This window comes from Petromyzon marinus (assembly GCF_048934315.1).
Source record: "Petromyzon marinus isolate PM22_M1 ecotype Great Lakes invasive population chromosome 84 unlocalized genomic scaffold, UKy_Petmar_22M1.pri1.0 chr84_unloc.2, whole genome shotgun sequence".
Lineage (NCBI taxonomy): Eukaryota > Metazoa > Chordata > Hyperoartia > Petromyzontiformes > Petromyzontidae > Petromyzon > Petromyzon marinus.
In genome coordinates, this window is record NW_027422639.1 from 114,757 (window position 1) to 139,198 (window position 24,442).

At 54.5% G+C, this 24,442-nt stretch overlaps 1 protein-coding gene across 1 annotated transcript in view; it reads left to right on the plus strand.

The window, feature by feature from the left end:
* LOC116936878 (G protein-coupled receptor kinase 3-like) overlaps positions 1 to 24,442 on the plus strand; it is a 60,647-nt gene that overhangs the window by 11,910 nt on the left and 24,295 nt on the right. The window contains exons 2-3 of the mRNA XM_076059110.1: positions 3,523 to 3,599; positions 24,215 to 24,289. Coding sequence (XP_075915225.1) covers positions 3,523 to 3,599; positions 24,215 to 24,289 — 152 coding nt within the window. The remainder of the gene's footprint in view (positions 1 to 3,522; positions 3,600 to 24,214; positions 24,290 to 24,442) is intronic.

Here is a 24,442-nt window from a genome sequence, read left to right on the forward strand (position 1 = left end):
TGTGTCTGTGTAATGTCTGTGTGTGTGTCTCTGTGTGTATGCTATGTCTGTGTGTGTGTCTCTGTGTGTGTCTGTGTAATGTCTGTGTGTGTGTCTCTTTGTGTATGTTATGTCTGTGTGTGTGTCTCTGTGTATGTCTCTGTGTGTATCTAATGTCTGTGTGTATGTAATGTCTGTGTGTGTCTCTGTGTGTATGTAATGTCTGTGTGTATGTAATGTCTGTGTGTGTATGTAATGTCTGTATGTGTGTCTCTGTGTGTATGTATTGTCTGTGTGTGTTTCTCTGTGTGTATGTAATGTCTGTGTGTGTGTCTATGTGTGTGTGTAATGTCTGTGTGTATGTAATGGCTCTGTGTGTATGTAATGTCTGTGTGGGTGTCTCTGTGTGTATGTAATGTCTGTGTGTATGTAATGGCTCTGTGTGTATGTAATGGCTCTGTGTGTATATAATGTCTGTGTGTGTGTCTATGTGTGTGTGTCTATGTGTGTGTGTCTATGTGTGTGTGTCTGTGTGTGTCTATGTGTGTGTGTTTATGCGTCTCAATTCAGTTTCAGAATAGGGCGGTCCTGCACAGATGCCATATTTTCTGTCCGTCTGCTACAGCAGAGATGTGGGGAATTCCAGCAAGACCTACATCTCTGCTTTATTGACCTGGTCAAGGCCTATGATACCATCAGTAGGCCTGGGCTCTGGGTTGTTCTTCGTGTTTTTGGAGTCCCTGACCCTCTGCTCACGATCATTAAGGACCTTCATGATGGTGAGCGGGCCGAGGTAAAACTACGTGGCCGGGAGTCAGAGCCATTCCCTGTACACCTTGGGGTGCGACAGGGATGTCCTCTGGCTCCCACATTATTTAACATCTATTTTGACCACGTAGTTCGTGAAGTCTTCACTAGCTGTACCGGGGGAATCTCCATCTGGTACAGATATAATGGGAGGCTGATCGATGCCCGGGTGCGGTCAAGGGATGGCTCCCTATTGGTCAACCACGTTATGTATGCCGATGATTTGGTAATAGATGCTCATTCAGAGGAGGAGTTGGAGACGCTGCTGCTGAGACTGGAGCGTGCCACTAAGAGATGGAGCCTTACCATCAGCCCCACCAAAACTAAGCACCTGCCAGGGTATTTTGTACCATTGGACACTCCACCCCCACAACTCCCGATCGGTGATGGGGCAGTTGTAGAGAGAGTGGAGAGTTTCCCATACCTGGGTAGTGTGCTTATGACCGGCTCCAGTTTAACAGCAGAGGTCTCACTCCGAATCAGTTGAGCGGCAATATCTTTTCATCGGTTGCGTAACGCTGTGTGGAAGCTACCTGGTCTGTTGCTCCGCACTAAGCTTCAGGTCTTCTCGGCCACGGTCATTCCCTCCCTTCTCTACGCTTGCGAAACGTGGACCCCCCTAATGGAACATCTTCGCCAGTTAGAAACATTTAGGCTGGCCTGCCTACGAGCCATCCTGGGTTTAACCAGGCTGGATTGTCTGAGGAGCTCACAAATCCTTGAAAGATCTGGGCAAGGTCCCATCGGTGAGCTCCTCCGGCAGGCAAGGCTGCATTGGCTGGGTCATGTAGCCCGCATGCCCAGCCACCACATGTCGAAACAGCTTTTGTTCGGCCGGATCGAGGGGGCTAAGTGGGCGCGGCACGGGCTAGAGAAGAGATGGAGTGATGTGGTACAGGAAGACGTGGAGCTTGAGTGGACTTGCCGATGACCGGTACCAGCGGTGTCAAGATCGGCCTCTGTGGAGGAGGCTCGTGAAGGACGCTACTGGGCAGTTGGAGGCAGTCGCCCTCCAACAACAACGGAGGGCGGAGGAGCGACGCTCACAACAACGAGCGGAGCGCCGGGTGGCTAAAGCACAGCAGGTTGGCACAGTAGGGGGCACAGGTGGTGCACCAGCCAGTCATCTCAGTGAGTCGACCCGTGGCACCTGGGTCTGCCCCGTGACCTCCTGCCAGCGGGCGTTCGACACTTCACGTGGCCTCAAGGTGCACATGGCCTGGCACAAGCGTCGTGGTGACGTCTCTTAGTGGCGAATGGCGGTTGTTGTTGTTGTTGTGTCTCTGTGTGTGTGTAATGTCTGTGTGTGTGTCTCTGTGTGTATGTAATGTCTGTGTGTTGTCTCTGTGTGTATGTAATGTCTGTGTGTGTGTGTTGTCTCTGTGTGTATGTAATGTCTGTGTGTGTGTGTCTCTGTGTGTATGTAATGTCTGTGCATGTGTCTCTGTGTGTATGTAATGTCTGTGCGTGTGTCTCTGTGTGTATGTAATGTCTGTGTGTGTGTATGTAATGTCTGTGCGTGTGTCTCTGTGTGTATGTAATGTCTGTGTGTTGTCTCTGTGTGTATGTAATGTCTGTGTGTGTGTGTGTCTCTGTGTGTATGTAATGTCTGTGCACGTGTCTCTGTGTGTATGTAATGTCTGTGCGTGTGTCTCTGTGTGTATGTAATGTCTGTGTGTGTGTATGTAATGTCTGTGCGTGTGTCTCTGTGTGTATGTAATGTCTGTGTGTGTGTGTGTCTATGTAATGTCTGTGTGTGTATGTGTGTATGTAATGTCTGTGTGTGTGTATGTAATGTCTGTGCGTGTGTCTCTGTGTGTATGTAATGTCTGTGTGTGTGTGTGTCTATGTAATGTCTGTGTGTGTATGTGCGTATGTAATGTCTGTGTGTATGTAATGTCTGTGCGTGTGTATGTAATGTCTGTGCGTGTGTCTCTGTGTGTATGTAATGGCTCTGTGTGTATGTATTGTCTGTGTGTGTTGTCTCTGTGTGTATGTAATGTCTGTGTGTGTGTGTCTCTGTGTGTATGTATTGTCTGTGTGTGTTGTCTCTGTGTGTATGTAATGTCTGTGTGTGTGTGTCTCTGTGTGTATGTAATGTCTGTGTGTGTGTGTCTCTGTGTGTATGTAATGTCAGTGCGTGTGTCTCTGTGTGTATGTAATGGCACTGTGTGTATGTAATGTCTGTGTGTGTTGTCTCTGTGTGTATGTAATGTCTGTGTGTGTCTCTGTGTGTACGTAATGTCTGTGCGTGTGTCTCTGTGTGTATGTAATGTCTGTGTATGTGTGTAATGTCTGTGTGTGTGTCTCTGTGTGTGTATGTTATGTCTGTGTGTGTGTCTCTGTGTATGTCTCTGTGTGTATCTAATGTCTGTGTGTATGTAATGTCTGTGTGTATGTAATGTCTGTGTGTGTCTGTGTGTATGTAATGTCTGTGTGTATGTAATGTCTGTGTGTGTGTAATGTCTGTGTGTGTGTCTCTGTGTGTATGTAATGTCTGTGTGTATGTAATGTCTGTGTGTGTGTCTCTGTGTGTGTTGTCTCTGTGTGTATGTAATGTCTGTGTGTGTGTCTCTGTGTGTGTATGTAATGTCTGTGTGTATGTAATGTCTGTGTGTGTATGTCTCTGTGTGTATGTAATGGCTGTGTGTGTGTCTCTGTGTGTGTATGTAATGTCTGTGTGTGTGTGTCTCTGTGTGTGTATGTAATGTCTGTGCGTGTGTGTCTCTCCCTCAGTATTCGCAGCGTGATGCAGAAGTACCTGGAGGAGAGGGGAGAGGTGGCGTTTGAGAAAATATTCAAGCAGAGAATCGGTGAGTCCAGCACGTGATGAATCCCTTGTCAGAGGTGTTGTTATTAATGTCACCTCACGGTGGCTAGGAGATGTTAACTACCTCGCCAGGTACACAGGAGGTCGTGGGTTCGATCCTGACCCTGACTACGCCTGCTGTTGTATATTGGGAGTCTGCGTCTCTCTCTCCCCGTGGTGAGATGTTAACTACCTCGCCTGGTATACAGGAGGTCGGGCAGCTAAAACAGAGCAGGTGGGCACAGTAGGGGGCACAGGTGGTGCATCAGCCAGTCGTCTCAGTCAGTCGACCCGTGGCACCTGTTGGGTCTGCCCCGTGACCTCCTGCCGGCGGGCGTTCGACACTTCACGTGGCCTTAACGTGCACCTAGCCTGGCACAAGCGTCGTGGTGATATCACCGCCACTTCGTGGTGAATGGCGGTTGTTATTGTATATGTGTAGGTGGGCGAGTGTACATATGTACTGTATGCTGAACGTTTTGTGGGTGAATGAATGAGTGGGTGAGTGTATGCATGAGTGAGTTTGTATGTATGTTGGGTGGGTGTATGGGTGTGTGTGAGTGAGTGTATGAGTGGGTGAGTGGGTGAGTGTGTGAGTGAGTGTGTGAGTGAGTGAGTGTGTGAGTGAGTGTGTGAGTGAGTAAGTGTGTGAGTGGTTACGTGTATGAGTGGGTGAGTGTGTGAGTGGTTGTGTATGAGTGTGTGAGTGAGTGAGTGTGTGAGTGGTTATGTGTATGAGTGTGTGAGTGATTTAGTGTATGAGTGTGTGAGTGATTTACTGTATGAGTGGGTGAGTGAGTGTGTGAGTGAGTGTGTGTAAATGTGTGAGTGAGTGGATGAGTGAGTGTCTGAGTGGGTGTCTGAGTGGGTGAGTGTGTGAGTGGGTGAGTGAGTGGGTGGGTGAGTGAGTGGGTGAGTGAGTGAGTGGGTAAGTGATTGTATGAGTGGGTGTGTGAGTGAGTGAGTGTGTGAGTGTATGAGTGAGTGTATGAGTGTGTGAGTGAGTGAGTGAGTTGGTGAGTGTCTGAGTGTCTGAGTGGTTGAGTGAATGTGTGAGTGAGTGAATGAGTGTGTGAGTGTGTGAGTGAGTGTGTGAGTGAGTGGGTGAGTGTGTGAGTGAGTGGGTGAGTGAGTGTCTGAGTGGGTGAGTGAGTGTCTGAGTGGGTGAGTGAGTGTCTGAGTGGGTGAGTGAGTGTGTGAGTGTGTGAGTGTGTGAGTGTGTGAGTGAGTGTCTGAGTGGGTGAGTGAGTGTCTGAGTGGGTGAGTGAGTGTCTGAGTGTGTGAGTGTGAGTGGGTGAGTGAGTGAGTGGGTGAGTGAGTGTCTGAGTGGGTGAGTGAGTGAGTGGGTGAGTGTGTGAGTGTGCGAGTGGGCGAGCAAGTGTTTGAGTGGGTGAGTGAGTGGGTGAGTGTGTGTGTGTGAGTGAGCGAGTGTCTGAGTGGGTGAGTGAGTGGGTGTGTGAGTGTGTGAGTGTGTGGGTGAGTGGGTGGGTGAGTGAGTGAGTGTGTGAGTGAGTGTGTGAGTGAGTGAGTGTCTGAGTTTGTGAGTGGGTTAGTGGGTGAGTGAGTGAGTGTCTGAGCGGGTGAGTGGGTGAGTGAGTGTTTGAGTGGGTGAGTGAGTGTCTGAGTGGGTGAGTGTGTGTGTGTGAGTGAGCGAGTGTCTGAGTGTGTGAGTGAGTGAGTGTGTGAGTGTGTGAGTGAGTGAGTGAGCGAGTGTCTGAGTGGGTGAGTGAGTGTCTGAGTGGGTGAGTGTGTGTGTGTGTGAGTGAGCGAGTGTCTGAGTGGGTGAGTGAGTGGGTGAGTGAGTGTCTGAGTGGGTGAGTGTGTGTGTGTGTGAGTGAGCGAGTGTCTGAGTGGGTGAGTGAGTGAGTGTGTGAGTGTGTGAGTGAGTGAGTGAGCGAGTATCTGAGTGGGTGAGTGAGTGGCTGGACGATGAAGATGAGAGAGGTGGTGATGTCGCTATTATTTACCGGGGCTGCTCGCCTGATGCGAACTACAGAACTTTAAAGATGTGGAGGGAGAAAAAAAAATTAAAACAGCAAAGTAATAAAAAAAATAAATAATAAACCGACTGTTTCTCACCCCCTCGTGGTCACCGCAGATAGCGATCACGGCTTCAGCGGAAGCAGCTTTGTTTAATAATTATTATTTTATATTATTAATCTAAAGACTTGGTGGAAAGGAGATGTTGACTCCTTCGCCTGGCCTGCAGGAGGTCGTGGGTTCTCTCCCGTACCCTGACGCTGCCTGCTCCTGCTGCTGTGTATTTGGAGTCTGCGTCTCTCTCACACTTAGAATTGACGTCTCTACGCGTTCAGAGTTGTTTGGCTGACGGTGCTGGTGACACTGGCCGCCTGGTTGAGCTGCTCTCTCGACACGCGTGTCATGGCCAGGTCGATCGCTTCAACAAAGAGCTCAGACAGCTCAGTTAGGGCCTTTCAGCGGCTACCATAAACATCGTTTAGTCTGTGTGTGGGTCTCTGTGTGGGTCTCTGTGGGTCTGTGTGGGTCTCTGTGGGTCTATGTGAGTCTCTGTGAGTCTCTGTGGGTCTCTGTGGGTCTCTGTGGGTCTGTGTGTGGGTCTGTGTGGGTCTGTGTGGGTCTCTGTGGGTCTCTGTGTGGGTCTCTGTGGGTCTCTGTGGGTCTCTGTGTGGGTCTCTGTGTGGGTCTCTGTGTGGGTCTCTGTGTGGGTCTCTGTGTGGGTCTCTGTGGGTCTGTGTGGGTCTCTGTGGGTCTCTGTGGGTCTGTGTGTGGGTCTGTGTGTGGGTCTCTGTGTGGGTCTCTGTGTGGGTCTCTGTGTGGGTCTCTGTGTGGGTCTCTGTGGGTCTGTGTGGGTCTCTGTGTAGTCTCTGTGGGTCTGTGTGGGTCTCTGTGTGGGTCTCTGAGTGGGTCTCTGTGTGGGTCTCTGTGAGTCTCTGTGTGGGTCTCTGTGTGGGTCTCTCTGTGTGGGTATCTCTGTGTGGGTCTCTGTGTGGGTCTCTGTGTGGGTCTCTGTGTGGGTCTCTGTGTGAGTCTCTGTGTGGGTCTCTCTGTGTGGGTCTCTCTGTGTGGGTCTCTCTGTGTGGGTCTCTGTGGGTCTCTGTGTGGGTCTCTGTGTGGGTCTCTGTGTGGGTCTCTGTGTGGGTCTCTGTGTGGGTCTCTGTGTGGGTCTCTGTGTGGGTCTCTGTGTGGGTCTCTGTGGGTCTCTGTGGGTCTCTGTGGGTCTCTGTGGGTGTCTATGGTTCTGTGTGTGTGTCTCTGTGTGGGTCTCTGTGTGGGTCTCTGTGGTTCTCTGTGGGTCTCTGTGAGTCTCTGTGTGGGTCTCTGTGTGGGTCTGTGTGGGTCTCTGTGGGTCTCTGTGGGTCTCTGTGTGGGTCTCTGTGAGTCACTGTGGGTCTGTGTGGGTCTCTGTGGGTCTGTGTGGGTCTCTGTGTGGGTCTCTGTGTGGGTCTCTGTGGGTCTCTGTGGGTCTCTGTGGGTCTGTGTGGGTCTCTGTGGGTCTCTGTGGGTCTCTGTGTGGGTCTCTGTGTGGGTCTCTGTGGGTCTCTGTGGGTCTCTGTGGGTCTCTGTGGTTCTCTGTGGGTCTGTGTGGGTCTCTGTGGGTCTGTGTGGGTCTCTGTGGGTCTCTGTGTGGGTCTCTATGAGTCTCTGTGGGTGTCTCTGTGGGTCTCTGTGGGTCTCTGTGGTTCTGTGTGGGTCTCTGTGGGTCTCTGTGTGGGTCTCTATGAGTCTCTGTGTGGGTCTCTGTGGGTCTCTGTGAGTCTCTGTGGGTCTCTGTGGGTCTCTGTGGGTCTCTGTGTGGTCTCTGGGGGTCTCTGTATGGGTCTCTGTGGGTCTCTGTGAGTCACTGTGGGTCTGTGTGGGTCTCTGTGGGTCTGTGTGGGTCTCTGTGTGGGTCTCTGTGTGGGTCTCTGTGGGTCTCTGTGGGTCTCTGTGGGTCTGTGTGGGTCTCTGTGGGTCTGTGTGGGTCTCTGTGTGGGTCTCTGTGTGGGTCTCTGTGTGGGTCTCTGTGTGGGTCTCTGTGGGTCTCTGTGGGTCTCTGTGGTTCTCTGTGGGTCTCTGTGGGTCTGTGTGGGTCTCTGTGGGTCTCTGTGTGGGTCTCTATGAGTCTCTGTGGGTGTCTCTGTGGGTCTCTGTGGGTCTCTGTGGTTCTGTGTGGGTCTCTGTGGGTCTCTGTGTGGGTCTCTATGAGTCTCTGTGTGGGTCTCTGTGGGTCTCTGTGAATCTCTGTGGGTCTCTGTGGGTCTCTGTGAGTCTCTGTGGGTCTCTGTGGGTCTCTGTGGGTCTCTGTGTGGTCTCTGGGGGTCTCTGTATGGGTCTCTGTGGGTCTCTGTGAGTCACTGTGGGTCTGTGTGGGTCTCTGTGGGTCTGTGTGGGTCTCTGTGTGGGTCTCTGTGTGGGTCTCTGTGGGTCTCTGTGGGTCTCTGTGGGTCTGTGTGGGTCTCTGTGGGTCTCTGTGGGTCTGTGTGGGTCTCTGTGTGGGTCTCTGTGTGGGTCTCTGTGTGGGTCTCTGTGTGGGTCTCTGTGGGTCTCTGTGGGTCTCTGTGGTTCTCTGTGGGTCTCTGTGGGTCTGTGTGGGTCTCTGTGGGTCTCTGTGTGGGTCTCTATGAGTCTCTGTGGGTGTCTCTGTGGGTCTCTGTGGGTCTCTGTGGTTCTGTGTGGGTCTCTGTGGGTCTCTGTGTGGGTCTCTATGAGTCTCTGTGTGGGTCTCTGTGGGTCTCTGTGAGTCTCTGTGGGTCTCTGTGGGTCTCTGTGGGTCTCTGTGTGGTCTCTGGGGGTCTCTGTATGGGTCTCTGTGTGGGTCTCTGTGAGTCTCTGTGTGGGTCTCTGTGTGGGTCTCTGTGGGTCTCTGGGTCTCTGTGTGGGTCTCTGTGTTGGTCTCTGTGTGGGTATCTGTGGGGGTCTCTGTGTGGGTCTCTGTGAGTCTCTGTGTGGGTCTCTGTGGGTCTCTGTGTGGTCTCTATGGGTCTGTGTGGGTCTCTGTGTGGGTCTCTGTGTGGGTCTCTGTGAGTCTCTGTGTGGGTCTCTGTGTGGGTCTCTGTGTGGGTCTCTGGGTCTCTGTGTGGGTCTCTGTGTGGGTCTCTGTGTGGGTCTCTGTGGGTCTCTGTGGGTCTCTGTGGGTCTCTGTGGGTCTGTGTGTGGGTCTCTGTGTGGGTCTCTGTGTGGGTCTCTGTGTGGGTCTCTGTGTGGGTCTCTGTGTGGGTCTCTGTGTGGGTCTCTGTTTGGGTCTCTGTTTGGGTCTGTGTGGGTCTCTGTGGGTCTCTGTGTGGGTCTCTGTGAGTCTCTGTGGGTCTCTGTGGGTCTCTGTGAGTCTCTGTGGGTCTCTGTGGGTCTCTGTGGGTCTCTGTGTGGTCTCTGGGGGTCTCTGTATGGGTCTCTGTGGGTCTCTGTGAGTCACTGTGGGTCTGTGTGGGTCTCTGTGTGGGTCTCTGTGGGTCTCTGTGGGTCTGTGTGGGTCTCTGTGTGGGTCTCTCTGTGGGTCTCTGTGGGTCTCTGTGGGTCTGTGTGGGTCTCTGTGTGGGTCTCTGTGTGGGTCTCTGTGTGGGTCTCTGTGTGGGTCTCTGTGGGTCTCTGTGGGTCTCTGTGGTTCTCTGTGGGTCTCTGTGGGTCTGTGTGGGTCTCTGTGGGCCTCTGTGTGGGTCTCTATGAGTCTCTGTGGGTGTCTCTGTGGGTCTCTGTGGGTCTCTGTGGTTCTGTGTGGGTCTCTGTGGGTCTCTGTGTGGGTCTCTATGAGTCTCTGTGTGGGTCTCTGTGGGTCTCTGTGAGTCTCTGTGGGTCTCTGTGGGTCTCTGTGGGTCTCTGTGTGGTCTCTGGGGGTCTCTGTATGGGTCTCTGTGTGGGTCTCTGTGAGTCTCTGTGTGGGTCTCTGTGTGGGTCTCTGTGGGTCTCTGGGTCTCTGTGTGGGTCTCTGTGTTGGTCTCTGTGTGGGTATCTGTGGGGGTCTCTGTGTGGGTCTCTGTGAGTCTCTGTGTGGGTCTCTGTGGGTCTCTGTGTGGTCTCTATGGGTCTGTGTGGGTCTCTGTGTGGGTCTCTGTGTGGGTCTCTGTGAGTCTCTGTGTGGGTCTCTGTGTGGGTCTCTGTGTGGGTCTCTGGGTCTCTGTGTGGGTCTCTGTGTGGGTCTCTGTGTGGGTCTCTATGGGTCTCTGTGGGTCTCTGTGGGTCTCTGTGGGTCTGTGTGTGGGTCTCTGTGTGGGTCTCTGTGTGGGTCTCTGTGTGGGTCTCTGTGTGGGTCTCTGTGTGGGTCTCTGTTTGGGTCTCTGTGGGTCTGTGTGGGTCTCTTTCTGGGTCTCTGTGTGGTCTCTGTGGGTCTGTGTGGGTCTCTGTGTGGGTCTCTGTGTGGGTCTCTGTGTGGGTCTCTGTGTGGGTCTCTGTGAGTCTCTGTGAGTCTCTGTGTGGGTCTCTGTGTGGGTCTCTGTGGGTCTCTCTGTGGGTCTCTGTGTGGGTCTCTGTGTGGGTCTTTGTGTGGGTCTCTGTGAGTCTCTGTGTGGGTCTCTCTGTGTGGGTCTCTGTGGGTCTCTGTGGGTTTCTGTGGGTCTCTGTGTGGGTCTCTGTGTGGGTCTCTGTGTGTGTCTCTGTGTGGGTCTCTGTGTGGGTCTCTGTGTGGGTCTCTGTGTGGTCTGTGTGGGTCTCTGTGGGTCTCTGTGGGTCTCTGTGTGGGTCTCTGTGGGTCTCTGTGGGTCTCTGTGAGTCTCTGTGTGGGTCTCTGTGGGTCTGTGTGGGTCTGTGTGGGTCTCTGTGGGTCTCTGTGGGTCTCTGTGAGTCTCTGTGGGTCTCTGTGGGTCTCTATGGTTCTTTGTGTGTCTCTGGTTCTGTGTGGGTCTCTGTGGGTCACTGTGGTTCTGTGTGGGTCTCTGTGGGTCTCTGTGGGTCTCTGTGGTTCTGTGTAGGTCTCTGTGGGTTTCTGTGGGTCTCTGTGTGGGTCTCTGTGGGTCTCTGTGGGTCTCTGTGGGTCTCTGTGGGTCTCTGTGGGTCTCTGTGAGTCTCTGTGTGGGTCTCTGTGTGGGTCTCTGTGTGGGTCTCTGTGTGGGTCTCTGTGTGGGTCTCTGTGGATCTCTGTGGGTCTCTGTGGTTGTCTATGGTTCTGTGTGTGGGTCTCTGTGTGTCTCTGTGTGTGTCTCTGTGTGTGTCTCTGTGTGGGTCTCTGTGGTTCTCTGTGGGTCTCTGTGGGTCTCTGTGAGTCTCTGTGTGTCTCTGTGTGGGTCTCTGTGTGGGTCTCTGTGGTTCTCTGTGGGTCTCTGTGAGTCTCTGTGTGGGTCTCTGTGGGTCTCTGTGGGTCTCTGTGAGTCTCTGTGTGTCTCTGTGTGGGTCTCTGTGTGGGTCTCTGTGGTTCTCTGTGGGTCTCTGTGAGTCTCTGTGTGGGTCTCTGTGGGTCTCTGTGGGTCTCTGTGGGTCTCTGTGTGGGTCTCTGTGAGTCACTGTGGGTCTCTGTGGTTCTCTGTGGGTCTCTGTGGGTCTGTGTGGGTCTCTGTGGGTCTGTGTGGGTCTCTGTGGGTCTCTGTGTGGGTCTCTATGAGTCTCTGTGGGTGTCTCTGTGGGTCTCTGTAGGTCTCTGTGGTTCTGTGTGGGTCTCTGTGGGTCTCTGTGTGGGTCTCTATGAGTCTCTGTGTGGGTCTCTGTGGGTCTCTGTGAGTCTCTGTGGGTCTCTGTGGGTCTCTGTGGGTCTCTGTGTGGTCTCTGGGGGTCTCTGTATGGGTCTCTGTGTGGGTCTCTGTGAGTCTCTGTGTGGGTCTCTGTGTGGGTCTCTGTGGGTCTCTGGGTCTCTGTGTGGGTCTCTGTGTTGGTCTCTGTGTGGGTATCTGTGGGGGTCTCTGTGTGGGTCTCTGTGAGTCTCTGTGTGGGTCTCTGTGGGTCTCTGTGTGGTCTCTATGGGTCTGTGTGGGTCTCTGTGTGGGTCTCTGTGTGGGTCTCTGTGAGTCTCTGTGTGGGTCTCTGTGTGGGTCTCTGTGTGGGTCTCTGGGTCTCTGTGTGGGTCTCTGTGTGGGTCTCTGTGTGGGTCTCTATGGGTCTCTGTGGGTCTCTGTGGGTCTCTGTGGGTCTGTGTGTGGGTCTCTGTGTGGGTCTCTGTGTGGGTCTCTGTTTGGGTCTCTGTGGGTCTGTGTGGGTCTCTTTCTGGGTCTCTGTGTGGTCTCTGTGGGTCTGTGTGGGTCTCTGTGTGGGTCTCTGTGTGGGTCTCTGTGTGGGTCTCTGTGTGGGTCTCTGTGTGGGTCTCTGTGAGTCTCTGTGAGTCTCTGTGTGGGTCTCTGTGTGGGTCTCTGTGGGTCTCTCTGTGGGTCTCTGTGTGGGTCTCTGTGTGGGTCTTTGTGTGGGTCTCTGTGAGTCTCTGTGTGGGTCTCTCTGTGTGGGTCTCTGTGGGTCTCTGTGGGTTTCTGTGGGTCTCTGTGTGGGTCTCTGTGTGGGTCTCTGTGTGTGTCTCTGTGTGGGTCTCTGTGTGGGTCTCTGTGTGGGTCTCTGTGTGGTCTGTGTGGGTCTCTGTGGGTCTCTGTGGGTCTCTGTGTGGGTCTCTGTGGGTCTCTGTGGGTCTCTGTGAGTCTCTGTGTGGGTCTCTGTGGGTCTGTGTGGGTCTGTGTGGGTCTCTGTGGGTCTCTGTGGGTCTCTGTGAGTCTCTGTGGGTCTCTGTGGGTCTCTATGGTTCTTTGTGTGTCTCTGGTTCTGTGTGGGTCTCTGTGGGTCTCTGTGGTTCTGTGTGGGTCTCTGTGGGTCTCTGTGGGTCTCTGTGGTTCTGTGTAGGTCTCTGTGGGTTTCTGTGGGTCTCTGTGGGTCTCTGTGGGTCTCTGTGGGTCTCTGTGAGTCTCTGTGTGGGTCTCTGTGTGGGTCTCTGTGTGGGTCTCTGTGTGGGTCTCTGTGTGGGTCTCTGTGGGTCTCTGTGGGTGTCTATGGTTCTGTGTGTGGGTCTCTGTGTGTCTCTGTGTGTGTCTCTGTGTGTGTCTCTGTGTGGGTCTCTGTGGTTCTCTGTGGGTCTCTGTGGGTCTCTGTGAGTCTCTGTGTGTCTCTGTGTGGGTCTCTGTGTGGGTCTCTGTGGTTCTCTGTGGGTCTCTGTGAGTCTCTGTGTGGGTCTCTGTGGGTCTCTGTGGGTCTCTGTGGGTCTCTGTGTGGGTCTCTGTGAGTCACTGTGGGTCTCTGTGGGTCTCTCTGGGTCTCTGTTTGGGTCTCTGTGGGTCTCTGTGGTTCTGTGTTCGTCTCTGTGGGTCTCTGTGAGTCTCGGTGGGTCTCTGTGGTTCTCTGTGGGTCTCTGTGGGTCTCTGTGGGTCTCTGTGAGTCTCTGTGGGTCTCTGTGGGTCTCTATGGTTCTTTGTGTGTCTCTGGTTCTGTGTGGGTCTCTGTGAGTCTCTGTGGGTCTCTGTGGGACTCTGTGGTTCTGTGTGGGTCTTTGTGGGTCTCTGTGGGTCTCTGTGGTTCTGTGTAGGTCTCTGTGAGTCTCTGTGGGTCTCTGTGTGGGTCTCTGTGTGGGTCTCTGTGGGTCTCTGTGGGTCTCTGTGGGTCTCTGTGTGGGTCTCTGTGGGTCTCTGTGTGGGTCTCTGTGGGTCTCTGTGTGGGTCTCTGTGTGGGTCTCTGGGTCTCTGTGTGGGTCTCTGTGTGGGTCTCTGTGTGGGTCTCTATGGGTCTCTGTGGGTCTCTGTGGGTCTCTGTGTGTGTCTCTGTTTGGGTCTCTGTGGGTCTGTGTGGGTCTCTGTGTGGGTCTCTGTGTGGGTCTCTGTGTGGTCTCTGTGGGTTTGTGTGGGTCTCTGTGTGGGTCTCTGTGTGGGTCTCTGTGGGTCTCTGTGGGTCTCTGTGTGGGTCTCTGTGAGTCTCTGTGTGGGTCTCTGTGTGGGTCTCTGTGGGTCTCTGTGGGTCTCTGTGGGTCTCTCTGGGTCTCTGTGAGTCTCTGTGTGGGTCTCTGTGGGTCTCTGTGTGGGTCTCTGTGGGTCTCTGTGGGTCTCTGTGTGGGTCTCTGTGTGGGTCTCTGTGTGGGTCTCTGTGTGGGTCTCTATGGGTCTCTGTGGGTCTCTGTGTGGGTCTCTGTGTGGGTCTCTGTGTGGGTCTCTTTGTGGGTGTATGTGTGGGTCTCTCTGTGTGGGTCTCTGTGGGTCTCTCTGTGGGTCTCTCTGTGGGTCTCTGTGTGGGTCTCTGTGTGGTCTCTGTGGGTCTCTGTGTGGGTCTCTGTGAGTCTCTGTGTGGGTCTCTCTGTGCGGGTCTCTGTGGGTCTCTGTGTGGGTCTCTGTGTGTGTCTCTGTTTGGGTCTCTGTGGGTCTGTGTGGGTCTCTGTGTGGGTCTCTGTGTGGGTCTCTGTGTGGGTCTCTGTGTGGGTCTCTGTGTGGTCTCTGTGGGTTTGTGTGGGTCTCTGTGTGGGTCTCTGTGGGTCTCTGTGGGTCTCTGTGGGTCTCTGTGGGTCTTTGTGTGGGTCTCTGTGGGTCTCTGTGTGGGTCTCTGTGAGTCTCTGTGTGGGTCTCTCTGTGCGGGTCTCTGTGGGTCTCTGTGTGGGTCTCTGTGTGTGTCTCTGTGTGGGTCTCTGTGGGTCTCTGTGGGTCTCTGTGTGGGTCTCTGTGGGTCTCTGTGGGTCTCTGTGGGTCTCTGTGGGTGTCTATGGTTCTGTGTGTGGGTCTCTCTGTGAGTCTCTGTGTGGGTCTGTGTGGGTCTCTGTGTGGGTCTCTGTGTGGGTCTCTGTGTGGGTCTCTGTGGGACTCTGTGAGTCTCTGTGGGTCTCTGTGTGGGTCTCTGTGAGTCTATGTGTGGGTCTCTGTGGGTCTCTGTGGGTCTCTGTGGGTCTCTGTGTGGGTCTCTGTGAGTCACTGTGGGTCTCTGTGGGTCTCTCTGGGTCTCTGTTTGGGTCTCTGTGGGTCTCTGTGGTTCTGTGTTCGTCTCTGTGGGTCTCTGTGAGTCTCGGTGGGTCTCTGTGGTTCTCTGTGGGTCTCTGTGGGTCTCTGTGGGTCTCTGTGAGTCTCTGTGGGTCTCTGTGGGTCTCTATGGTTCTTTGTGTGTCTCTGGTTCTGTGTGGGTCTCTGTGAGTCTCTGTGGGTCTCTGTGGGACTCTGTGGTTCTGTGTGGGTCTCTGTGGGTCTCTGTGGGTCTCTGTGGTTCTGTGTAGGTCTCTGTGGGTCTCTGTGGGTCTCTGTGTGGGTCTCTGTGTGGGTCTCTGTGGGTCTCTGTGTGGGTCTCTGTGTGGGTCTCTGTGTGGGTCTCTGTGGGTCTCTGTGGGTCTCTGTGTGGGTCTCTGTGTGGGTCTCTGGGTCTCTGTGTGGGTCTCTGTGTGGGTCTCTGTGTGGGTCTCTATGGGTCTCTGTGGGTCTCTGTGGGTCTCTGTGTGTGTCTCTGTTTGGGTCTCTGTGGGTCTGTGTGGGTCTCTGTGTGGGTCTCTGTGTGGGTCTCTGTGTGGTCTCTGTGTGGGTCTCTGTGGGTCTCTGTGGGTCTCTGTGTGGGTCTCTGTGGGTCTCTGTGAGTCTCTGTGTGGGTCTCTGTGTGGGTCTCTGTGGGTCTCTGTGGGTCTCTGTGGGTCTCTCTGGGTCTCTGTGAGTCTCTGTGTGGGTCTCTGTGGGTCTCTGTGTGGGTCTCTGTGGGTCTCTGTGTGGGTCTCTGTGGGTCTCTGTGTGGGTCTCTGTGTGGGTCTCTGTGTGGGTCTCTGTGTGGGTCTCTATGGGTCTCTGTGGGTCTCTGTGTGGGTCTCTGTGTGGGTCTCTGTGTGGGTCTCTGTGTGGGTGTATGTGTGGGTCTCTCTGTGTGGGTCTCTGTGGGTCTCTCTGTGGGTCTCTCTGTGGGTCTCTGTGTGGGTCTCTGTGTGGTCTCTGTGGGTCTCTGTGTGGGTCTCTGTGAGTCTCTGTGTGGGTCTCTCTGTGCGGGTCTCTGTGGGTCTCTGTGTGGGTCTCTGTGTGTGTCTCTGTTTGGGTCTCTGTGGGTCTGTGTGGGTCTCTGTGTGGGTCTCTGTGTGGGTCTCTGTGTGGGTCTCTGTGTAGGTCTCTGTGTGGTCTCTGTGGGTTTGTGTGGGTCTCTGTGTGGGTCTCTGTGGGTCTCTGTGGGTCTCTGTGGGTCTCTGTGTGGGTCTCTGTGGGTCTCTGTGGGTCTCTGTGGGTCTCTGTGAGTCTCTGTGTGGGTCTCTGTGTGGGTCTCTGTGTGGGTCTCTGTGGGTCTCTGTGGGTCTCTGTGTGGGTCTCTGTGGGTCTCTGTGGGTCTCTGTGGGTCTCTGTGGGTGTCTATGGTTCTGTGTGTGGGTCTCTCTGTGAGTCTCTGTGTGGGTCTGTGTGGGTCTCTGTGTGGGTCTCTGTGTGGGTCTCTGTGTGGGTCTCTGTGTGGGTCTCTGTGTGGGTCTCTGTGGGACTCTGTGAGTCTCTGTGTGGGTCTCTGTGAGTCTCTGTGTGTGTCTCTGTGTGGGTCTCTGTGAGTCACTGTGGGTCTCTGTGGGTCTCTTTGTGGGTCTCTGTGGGTCTGTGTGGGTCTCTGTGGGTCTCTGTGTGGGTCTCTGTGGGTCTCTGTGTGGGTCTCTGTGGGTCTCTGTGTGGGTCTCTGTGGGTCTCTGTGGGTCTGTGTGGGTCTCTATGGGTCTCTGTGTGGGTCTCTGTGGGTCTCTGTGAGTCTCTGTGAGTCTCTGTGGGTCTCTGTGAGTCTCTGTGGGTCTCTGTGAGTCTCTGTGGGTCTCTGTGAGTCTCTGTGAGTCTCTGTGGGTCTCTGTGAGTCTCTGTGGGTCTCTGTGAGTCTCTGTAAGTCTCTGTGGGTCTATGTGTGGGTTTCTGTGTAGGTCTCTGTGAGTCTCTGTGGGTCTCTGTGGGTCTCTGTGGATCTGTGTGAGTCTCTGTGGGTCTCTATGGTTCTGTGTGAGTCTCTGTGGGTCTCTATGGTTCTCTGTGTGTCTCTGGTTCTGTGTGAGTCTCTGTGGGTCTCTATGGTTCTCTGTGTGTCTCTGGTTCTGTGTGAGTCTCTGTGGGTGTATGGTTCTGTGTGGGTCTCTGTGAGTCTCTGTGGGTCTCTATGGTTCTCTGTGTGTCTCTGGTTCTGTGTGAGTCTCTGTGGGTCTCTATGGTTCTGTGTGAGTCTCTGTGAGTCTCTATGGTTCTCTGTGGGTCTCTATGGTGCTCTGTGTGTCTCTGGTTCTGTGTGGGTCTCTGTGAGTCTCTGTGGGTCTCTGTGAGTCTCTGTGGGTCTCTATGGTGCTCTGTGTGTCTCTGGTTCTGTGTAGGTCTCTGTGGGTCTCTGTGGGTCTCTGTCTGTGTGGGTCTCTGTGGGTCTCTCTCTGGGTCTCTGTGGGTCTTTATGATTCTCTGTGAGTCTCTGTAGGTCTCTGTGGTTCTGTGAGGGTCTCTATGGTTCTGTGTGGGTCTCTGTGTTGGTCTCTATGGGTCTCTGGGTCTTAACGCGAATGTTATTACTAGTATTAGTACTAGTGTTAGCACTAGTGTTAGTATGTTAGTACTAGTGTTAGTGCTAGTGTTAGTGTGTTAGTACTAGTGTTGGTGTGTTAGTACTAGTGTTAGTACTAGTGTTAGTACTAGTGTTAGTATTAACACTAGTACTAGTGTTAGTGTGAGTGTTAGTACTAGTGTTAGTGTGAGTGTTAGTACTAGTGTTAGTGTGAGTGTTAGTACTAGTGTTAGTACTAACACTAGTACTAGTGTTAGTACTAGTGTTAGTGTGAGTGTTAGTAGTGTTAGTACTAACACTAGTAGTAGTGTTAGTACTAACACTAGTACTAGTGTTAGTACTAGTGTTAGTACTAGTGTTAGTGTAACAGCAATCGGTGTGTGTGAGTTGTTGCTGTCCCCACAAGAATGTTGTTGTTGTTGTCGTGGTTGTGATGCCTCGGGGCTCCGTGAGGGTGGGACCCCGGCATAGGAATGTGGAATGTCCACCACCGTCTCTGGGGTCCCCGACTGTTTATTTGTTATGATGGGGTTAGCCCCTGGGGAGTTGGCGGTGTCGTTGTGTGCTCACTGACTCACTCACCCACTCACTCACTCACACACTCACCCACTCACTCACTCACTCACCCACTCACTCACTCACCCACTCACTCACTCACTCACCCACTCACTCACTCACTCACCCACTCACTCACTCACACACTGACTCACCCACTCACTCACTCACCCACTCACCCACTCACTCACCCACTCACTCACCCACTCACCCACTCACCCACACACTCACCCACTCACCCACACACTCACCCACTCACCCACACACTCAGCCACTCACCCACTCACTCACCCACTCACTCACACACTGACTCACCCACTCACTCACTCACCCACTCACTCACTCACCCACTCACTCACTCACCCACTCACTCACTCACTCACCCACTCACTCACCCACTCACTCACTCACTCACCCACCCACTCACCCACTCACTCACACACTGACTCACCCACTCACTCACTCACCCACTCACTCACCCACCCACTCACTCACCCACTCACTCACTCACCCACTCACTCACCCACCCACTCACTCACCCACTCGCTCACTCACTCACTCACCCACTCACTCACTCACCCACTCACTCACCCACTCACTCACCCACCCACTCACTCACCCACTCGCTCACTCACTCACCCACTCACCCACTCACTCACCCACTCACTCACTCACTCACACACTCACCCACTCACTCACTCACACACTCACTCACTCACTCACCCACTCACTCACTCACCCACTCACTCACTCACTCACACACTCACCCACTCACACACTCACTCACTCATTCACCCACTCACTCACTCACACACTCACCCACTCACCCACTCACCCACACACTCACCCACTCACTCACCCACTCACCCACTCACTCACACACTCACCCACTCACCCACTCACCCACACACTCACCCACTCACTCACACACTGACTCACCCACTCACTCACTCACTCACCCACTCACTCACCCACTCACCCACTCACCCACTCACTCACTCACTCACCCACTCACCCACTCACCCACACACTCACCCACTCACTCACCCACTCACCCACTGACTCACACACTCACCCACTCACCCACTCACCCACACACTCACCCACTCACTCACCCACTCACACACTCACTCACCCACCCACTCACTCACTCACTCACCCACCCACTCACTCACCCACTCACTCACTCACCCACTCACCCACTCACTCACCCACTCACTCACCCACCCACCCACTCACCCAACCACCCACGTATCCACCCACCCATCCACCCACCCACTCACCCACTCACTCACCCACCCACCCACTCCTCACCCACTCACCCACCCACGTACCCACCCACCCACTCACCCACCCACTCACCCACCCACGTACCCACCCACTCACTCACTCACCCACTCACTCACCCACTCACTCACACACTCACTCACTCACTCACTGACTCACTCACTCACTCACCCACCCACTCACTCACCCACTCGCTCACTCACTCACCCACTCACCCACTCACTCACCCACTCACTCACTCACACACTCACCCACTCACTCACTCACACACTCACTCACTCACCCACTCACTCACTCACTCACCCACTCACTCACTCACTCACACACTCACCCACTCACACACTCACTCATTCACCCACTCACTCACTCACACACTCACCCACTCACCCACTCACCCACACACTCAACCACTCACTCACCCACTCACCCACTCACTCACACACTCACCCACTCACCCACTCACCCACACACTCACCCACTCACTCACCCACTCACTCACACACTGACTCACCCACTCACTCACCCACTCACTCACCCACTCACCCACTCACCCACTCACTCACCCACTCACCCACTCACCCACACACTCACCCACTCACCCACACACTCACCCACTCACCCACACACTCACCCACTCACCCACTCACTCACCCACTCACTCACTCACCCACTCACTCACTCACCCACTTACTCACCCACTCACTCACTCACTCACCCACTCACTCACCCACTCACTCACTCACCCACCCACTCACCCACTCACTCACACACTGACTCACCCACTCACTCACTCACCCACTCACTCACCCACTCACTCACTCACCCACTCACTCACCCACTCACTCACTCACCCACTCACTCACCCACTCACTCACCCACCCACTCATTCACCCACTCGCTCACTCACTCACCCGCTCACCCACTCACTCACCCACTCACTCGCTCACTCACTCACTCACACACTCACCCACTCACTCACACACTGACTCACCCACTCACTCACTCACCCACTCACTCACCCACCCACTCACTCACCCACTCACTCACTCACCCACTCACTCACCCACTCACTCACCCACCCACTCACTCACCCACTCGCTCACTCACTCACCCACTCACCCACTCACTCACCCACTCACTCACTCACCCACTCACCCACTCACCCACACACTCACCCACTCACTCACCCACTCACCCACACACTCACCCACTCACCCACTCACCCACACACTCACCCACTCACTCACCCACTCACACACTCACTCACCCACCCACTCACTCACTCACTCACCCACCCACTCACTCACCCACTCACTCTCTCACTCACCCACTCACCCACTCACCCACTCACTCACTCACCCACTCACTCACCCACCCACCCACTCACCCACCCACCCACGTATCCACCCACCCATCCACCCACCCACTCACCCACTCACCCACCCACCCACTCCTCACCCACTCACCCACCCACGTACCCACCCACCCACTCACCCACCCACTCACCCACCCACGTACCCACCCACTCACTCACTCACCCACTCACTCACCCACTCACTCACACACTCACTCACTCACTGACTCACTCACTCACTCACTGACTCACTCACTCACCCACTCACTCACACACCCACCCACTCATCCACTTACTCACTCACTCACCTACTCACTCACTCACTCACCCACTCACTCACCCACTCACTCACTCACTCACTGACTCACTCACTCACACACTCACTCACCCACTCACTGACTCACTCACTCACTCACACACTCACCCACTCACTCACTCACCCACTCACTCACTCACTGACTCACTCACCCACTCACTCACTCACTCACACACTCACTCACACACTCAGTCACCCACTCACTCACTCACTCACCCACTCACTCACTCACCCACTCACTCACACACTCACTCACCCACTCACTCACCCACTCACTCACCCACTCACCCACTCACTCACTCACTGACTCACTCACTCACCCACTCACTCACACACTCACTCACACACTCACTGACTAACTCACACTCACTGACTAACTCACACACTCACACACTCATTCACTCACTCACCTACTCACTCACACACTCACTCACCCACTCACTCACCCACTCACCCACTCACTCACTCACTGACTCACTCACCCACTCACTCACACACTCACTCACTCACACACTCACTGACTAACTCACACACTCACTGACTAACTCACACACTCACACACTCCTTCACTCACTCACCCACTCACCCACTCACTCACTCACCCACCCACTCACTCACTCACTCACCCACTCACTCACTCACTCACCCACTCACTCACCCACTCACTCACTCAGACACTCACCCACTCACTCACTCACTTACTCACTCACCCACTCACTCACTCACACACTCACTCACTCACTCACCCACTCACTCACTCACTGACTCACTCATCCACTCACTCACTCACTCACCCACTCAGTCACTCACTGACTCACTCACCCACTCACTCACACACTCACTCACCCACTCACCCACTCACTCACTCACTCACCCACTCACTCACTCACTGACTCACTCACCCACTCACTCACACACTCACTCACACACTCACTGACTAACTCACCCACTCACCCACTCACTCACTCACCCACTCACTCACTCACCCACTCACTCACTCACCCACTCACTCACTCAGACACTCACCCACTCACTCATTCACCCACTCACTCACTCACTCACCCACTCACTCACTCACTCATCACCCACTCACTCACCCACTCACTCACTCACTCACCCACTCACCTACTCACCCACTCACTCACACACTCACGCACCCACTCACTCACTCACTCATCCACTCACTCACTCACTCACCTACTCACTCACACACTGACTCACACACTCACACACTCACCCACTCACTCACTCAACCACTCACTCACACACTCACTCACCCACTCACCCACTCACTTACTCACTGACTCACCCACTCACTCACCCACTCACTCACCTACTCACTCACTCACCTACCCACTCACTCACCTACCCACTCGCCCATTCACTCACTCACTTTCTCACCCACCCACTCACTCACCCACTCACCTACTCACTGACTCACCCACTCACCTACTCACTGACTCACCCAAACACTCACCCACCCACCCACTCACTCACTCACCTACTCACTGACTCACCCACTCACCCACCCACTCACCCACTCACTCCCTCACCTACTCACTGACTCACCCACTGACTCACCCACTCACACACTCACTCACCTACTCACCCACTCACTCACCTACTCACCTACTCACCCACTCACTCACTCACCTACTCACTCACCCACTCACTGACTCACCCACTCACTCACTCACTCACCCACTCACTCACCTACTCACCCACTCACTCACCCACTCACTCACTAACCTACTCACCCACTCACTCACTCACTCACCCACTCACCTACTCACTCACTCACCCACCTACTCACTCACTCACCCACTCACTCACTTACCTGCTCACCCACTCACTCACCCACTCACCTACTCACTCACTCACTCACCTACTCACTCATTCACCCACTCACTCACCCACTCACCCACCCAGTCATCCACTCACCTACTCACCCACTCACTCACCCACCCACTCACCTACTCACTCACCCACTCACTCACTCACTCACCCACTAACCCACTCACTCACTCACCTACTCGCCCACTCACTCACTCACTCAGTCACCTTCTCACCCACTCATTCACTTACTCATCAACTCACTCACTCACCCTCTTACCCTCTCACTCACCCACTCACTCACCCTCTCACCCACTCACTCACCCACTCACTCACTTACCCACCCACCCACTCACTCACTCACCCACCCACTCACCCACTCACTCACCCACTCACCCACACACACACATAGACACACAACAACAACCGCCATTCGCCACTAAGTGGCGGTGACGTCACCACGACGCTTGTGCCAGGCCATGTGCACCTTGAGGCCACGTGAAGTGTCGAACACCCGCGGGCAGGAGGTCACGGGGCAGACCCAGCAGGTGCCACGGGTCGACTGACTGAGATGAGTGGCTGGTGCACCACCTGTGCCCCCTACTGTGCCAACCTGCTGTGCTTTAGCCACCCGGCGCTCCGCTCGTTGTTGTGAGCGTCGCTCCTCCGCCCTCCGTTGTTGTTGGAGGGCGACTGCCTCCAACTGCCCAGTAGCGTCCTTCACGAGCCTCCTCCACAGAGGCCGATCTTGACACCGCTGGTACCAGTCATCGGCAAGTCCACTCAGCTCCACGTCCTCCTGTACCACATCACTCCATCTCTTCTCTAGCCCGTGGCGTGCCCGCTTAGCCCCCTCAATGCAGCCAAATAAAAGCTGTTTCGGCATGCGGTGGCTGGGCATGCGGGCTACATGACCCAGCCATCGCAGCCTTGCCCGCCGGAGGAGCTCACCGATGGGGACCTTGCCCAGATCTTTCAAGGTTGCGTAACGCTGTGGAAGCTACCTGGTCTGTCGCTCCGCACTAAGCTTCAGGTCTTCTCGGCCACGGTCATTCCCTCCCTTCTCTACGCTTGCGAAACGTGGACCCCCCTAATGGAACATCTTCCCCGGTTAGAAACATTTAGGCTAGCCTGCCTACGATCCATCCTGGGTTTAACCAGGCTGGATTGTGTGAGGAGCTCACAAATCCTTGAAATATCTGGACAAATTCCCATCGGTGAGCTCCTCCGGCGGGCAAGGCTGCGTTGGCTGGGTCATGTAGCCCGCATGCCCAGCCACCGCATGCCGAAACAGCTTTTATTTGGCTGCATTGAGGGGGCTAAGCGGGCACGCCACGGGCTAGAGAAGAGATGGAGTGATGTGGTACAGGAGGACGTGGAGCTGAGTGGACTTGCCGATGACTGGTACCAGCGGTATCAAGATCGGCCTCTGTGGAGGAGGCTCGTGAAGGACGCTACTGGGCAGTTGGAGGTAGTCGCCCTCCAACAACAACGGAGGGCGGAGGAGCGACGCTCACAACAACGAGCGGAGCGCCGGGTGGCTAAAGCACAGCAGGTTGGCACAGTAGGGGGCACAGGTGGTGCATCAGCCACTCATCTCAGTCAGTCGACCCGTGGCACCTGCTGGGTCTGCCCCGTGACCTCCTGCCAGCGGGCGTTCGACACTTCACGTGGCCTCAGGGTGCACATAGCCTGGCACAAGCGTCGTGGTGACGTCACCGCCACTTAGTGGCGAATGGTGGTGGTGATGGTGGTGATGATGATGGTGATTGCGGTGATGATGATGGTGATTGCGGTGATGATGATGATGGTGATTGCGGTGATGATGATGGTGATTGTGGTGATGATGATGGTGATTGCGGTGATGATGATGATGGTGATTGCAGTGATGATGATGATGATGGTGATTGCGGTGATGATGATGGTGATGATGATGAAGATGGTGATTGGGGTGATGATGATGTCTCTGCTTCAGGTTATCTCCTCTTCAAAGAATTTTGTGAAAACGTGGTGGACGAACCGGTACCACAACTCCAGTTTCTACGAGGAGGTGGGTGGGTGGGTGGTGGGTGGGTGGGTGGGTGAGTGGTGGGTGAGTGGGTGGGTGAGTGGTGGGTGGTGGGTGGGTGAGTGGTGGGTGGGTGAGTGGGTGAGTGGTGGGTGGGTGAGTGGTGGGTGGGTGAGTGGGTGAGTGAGTGGGTGG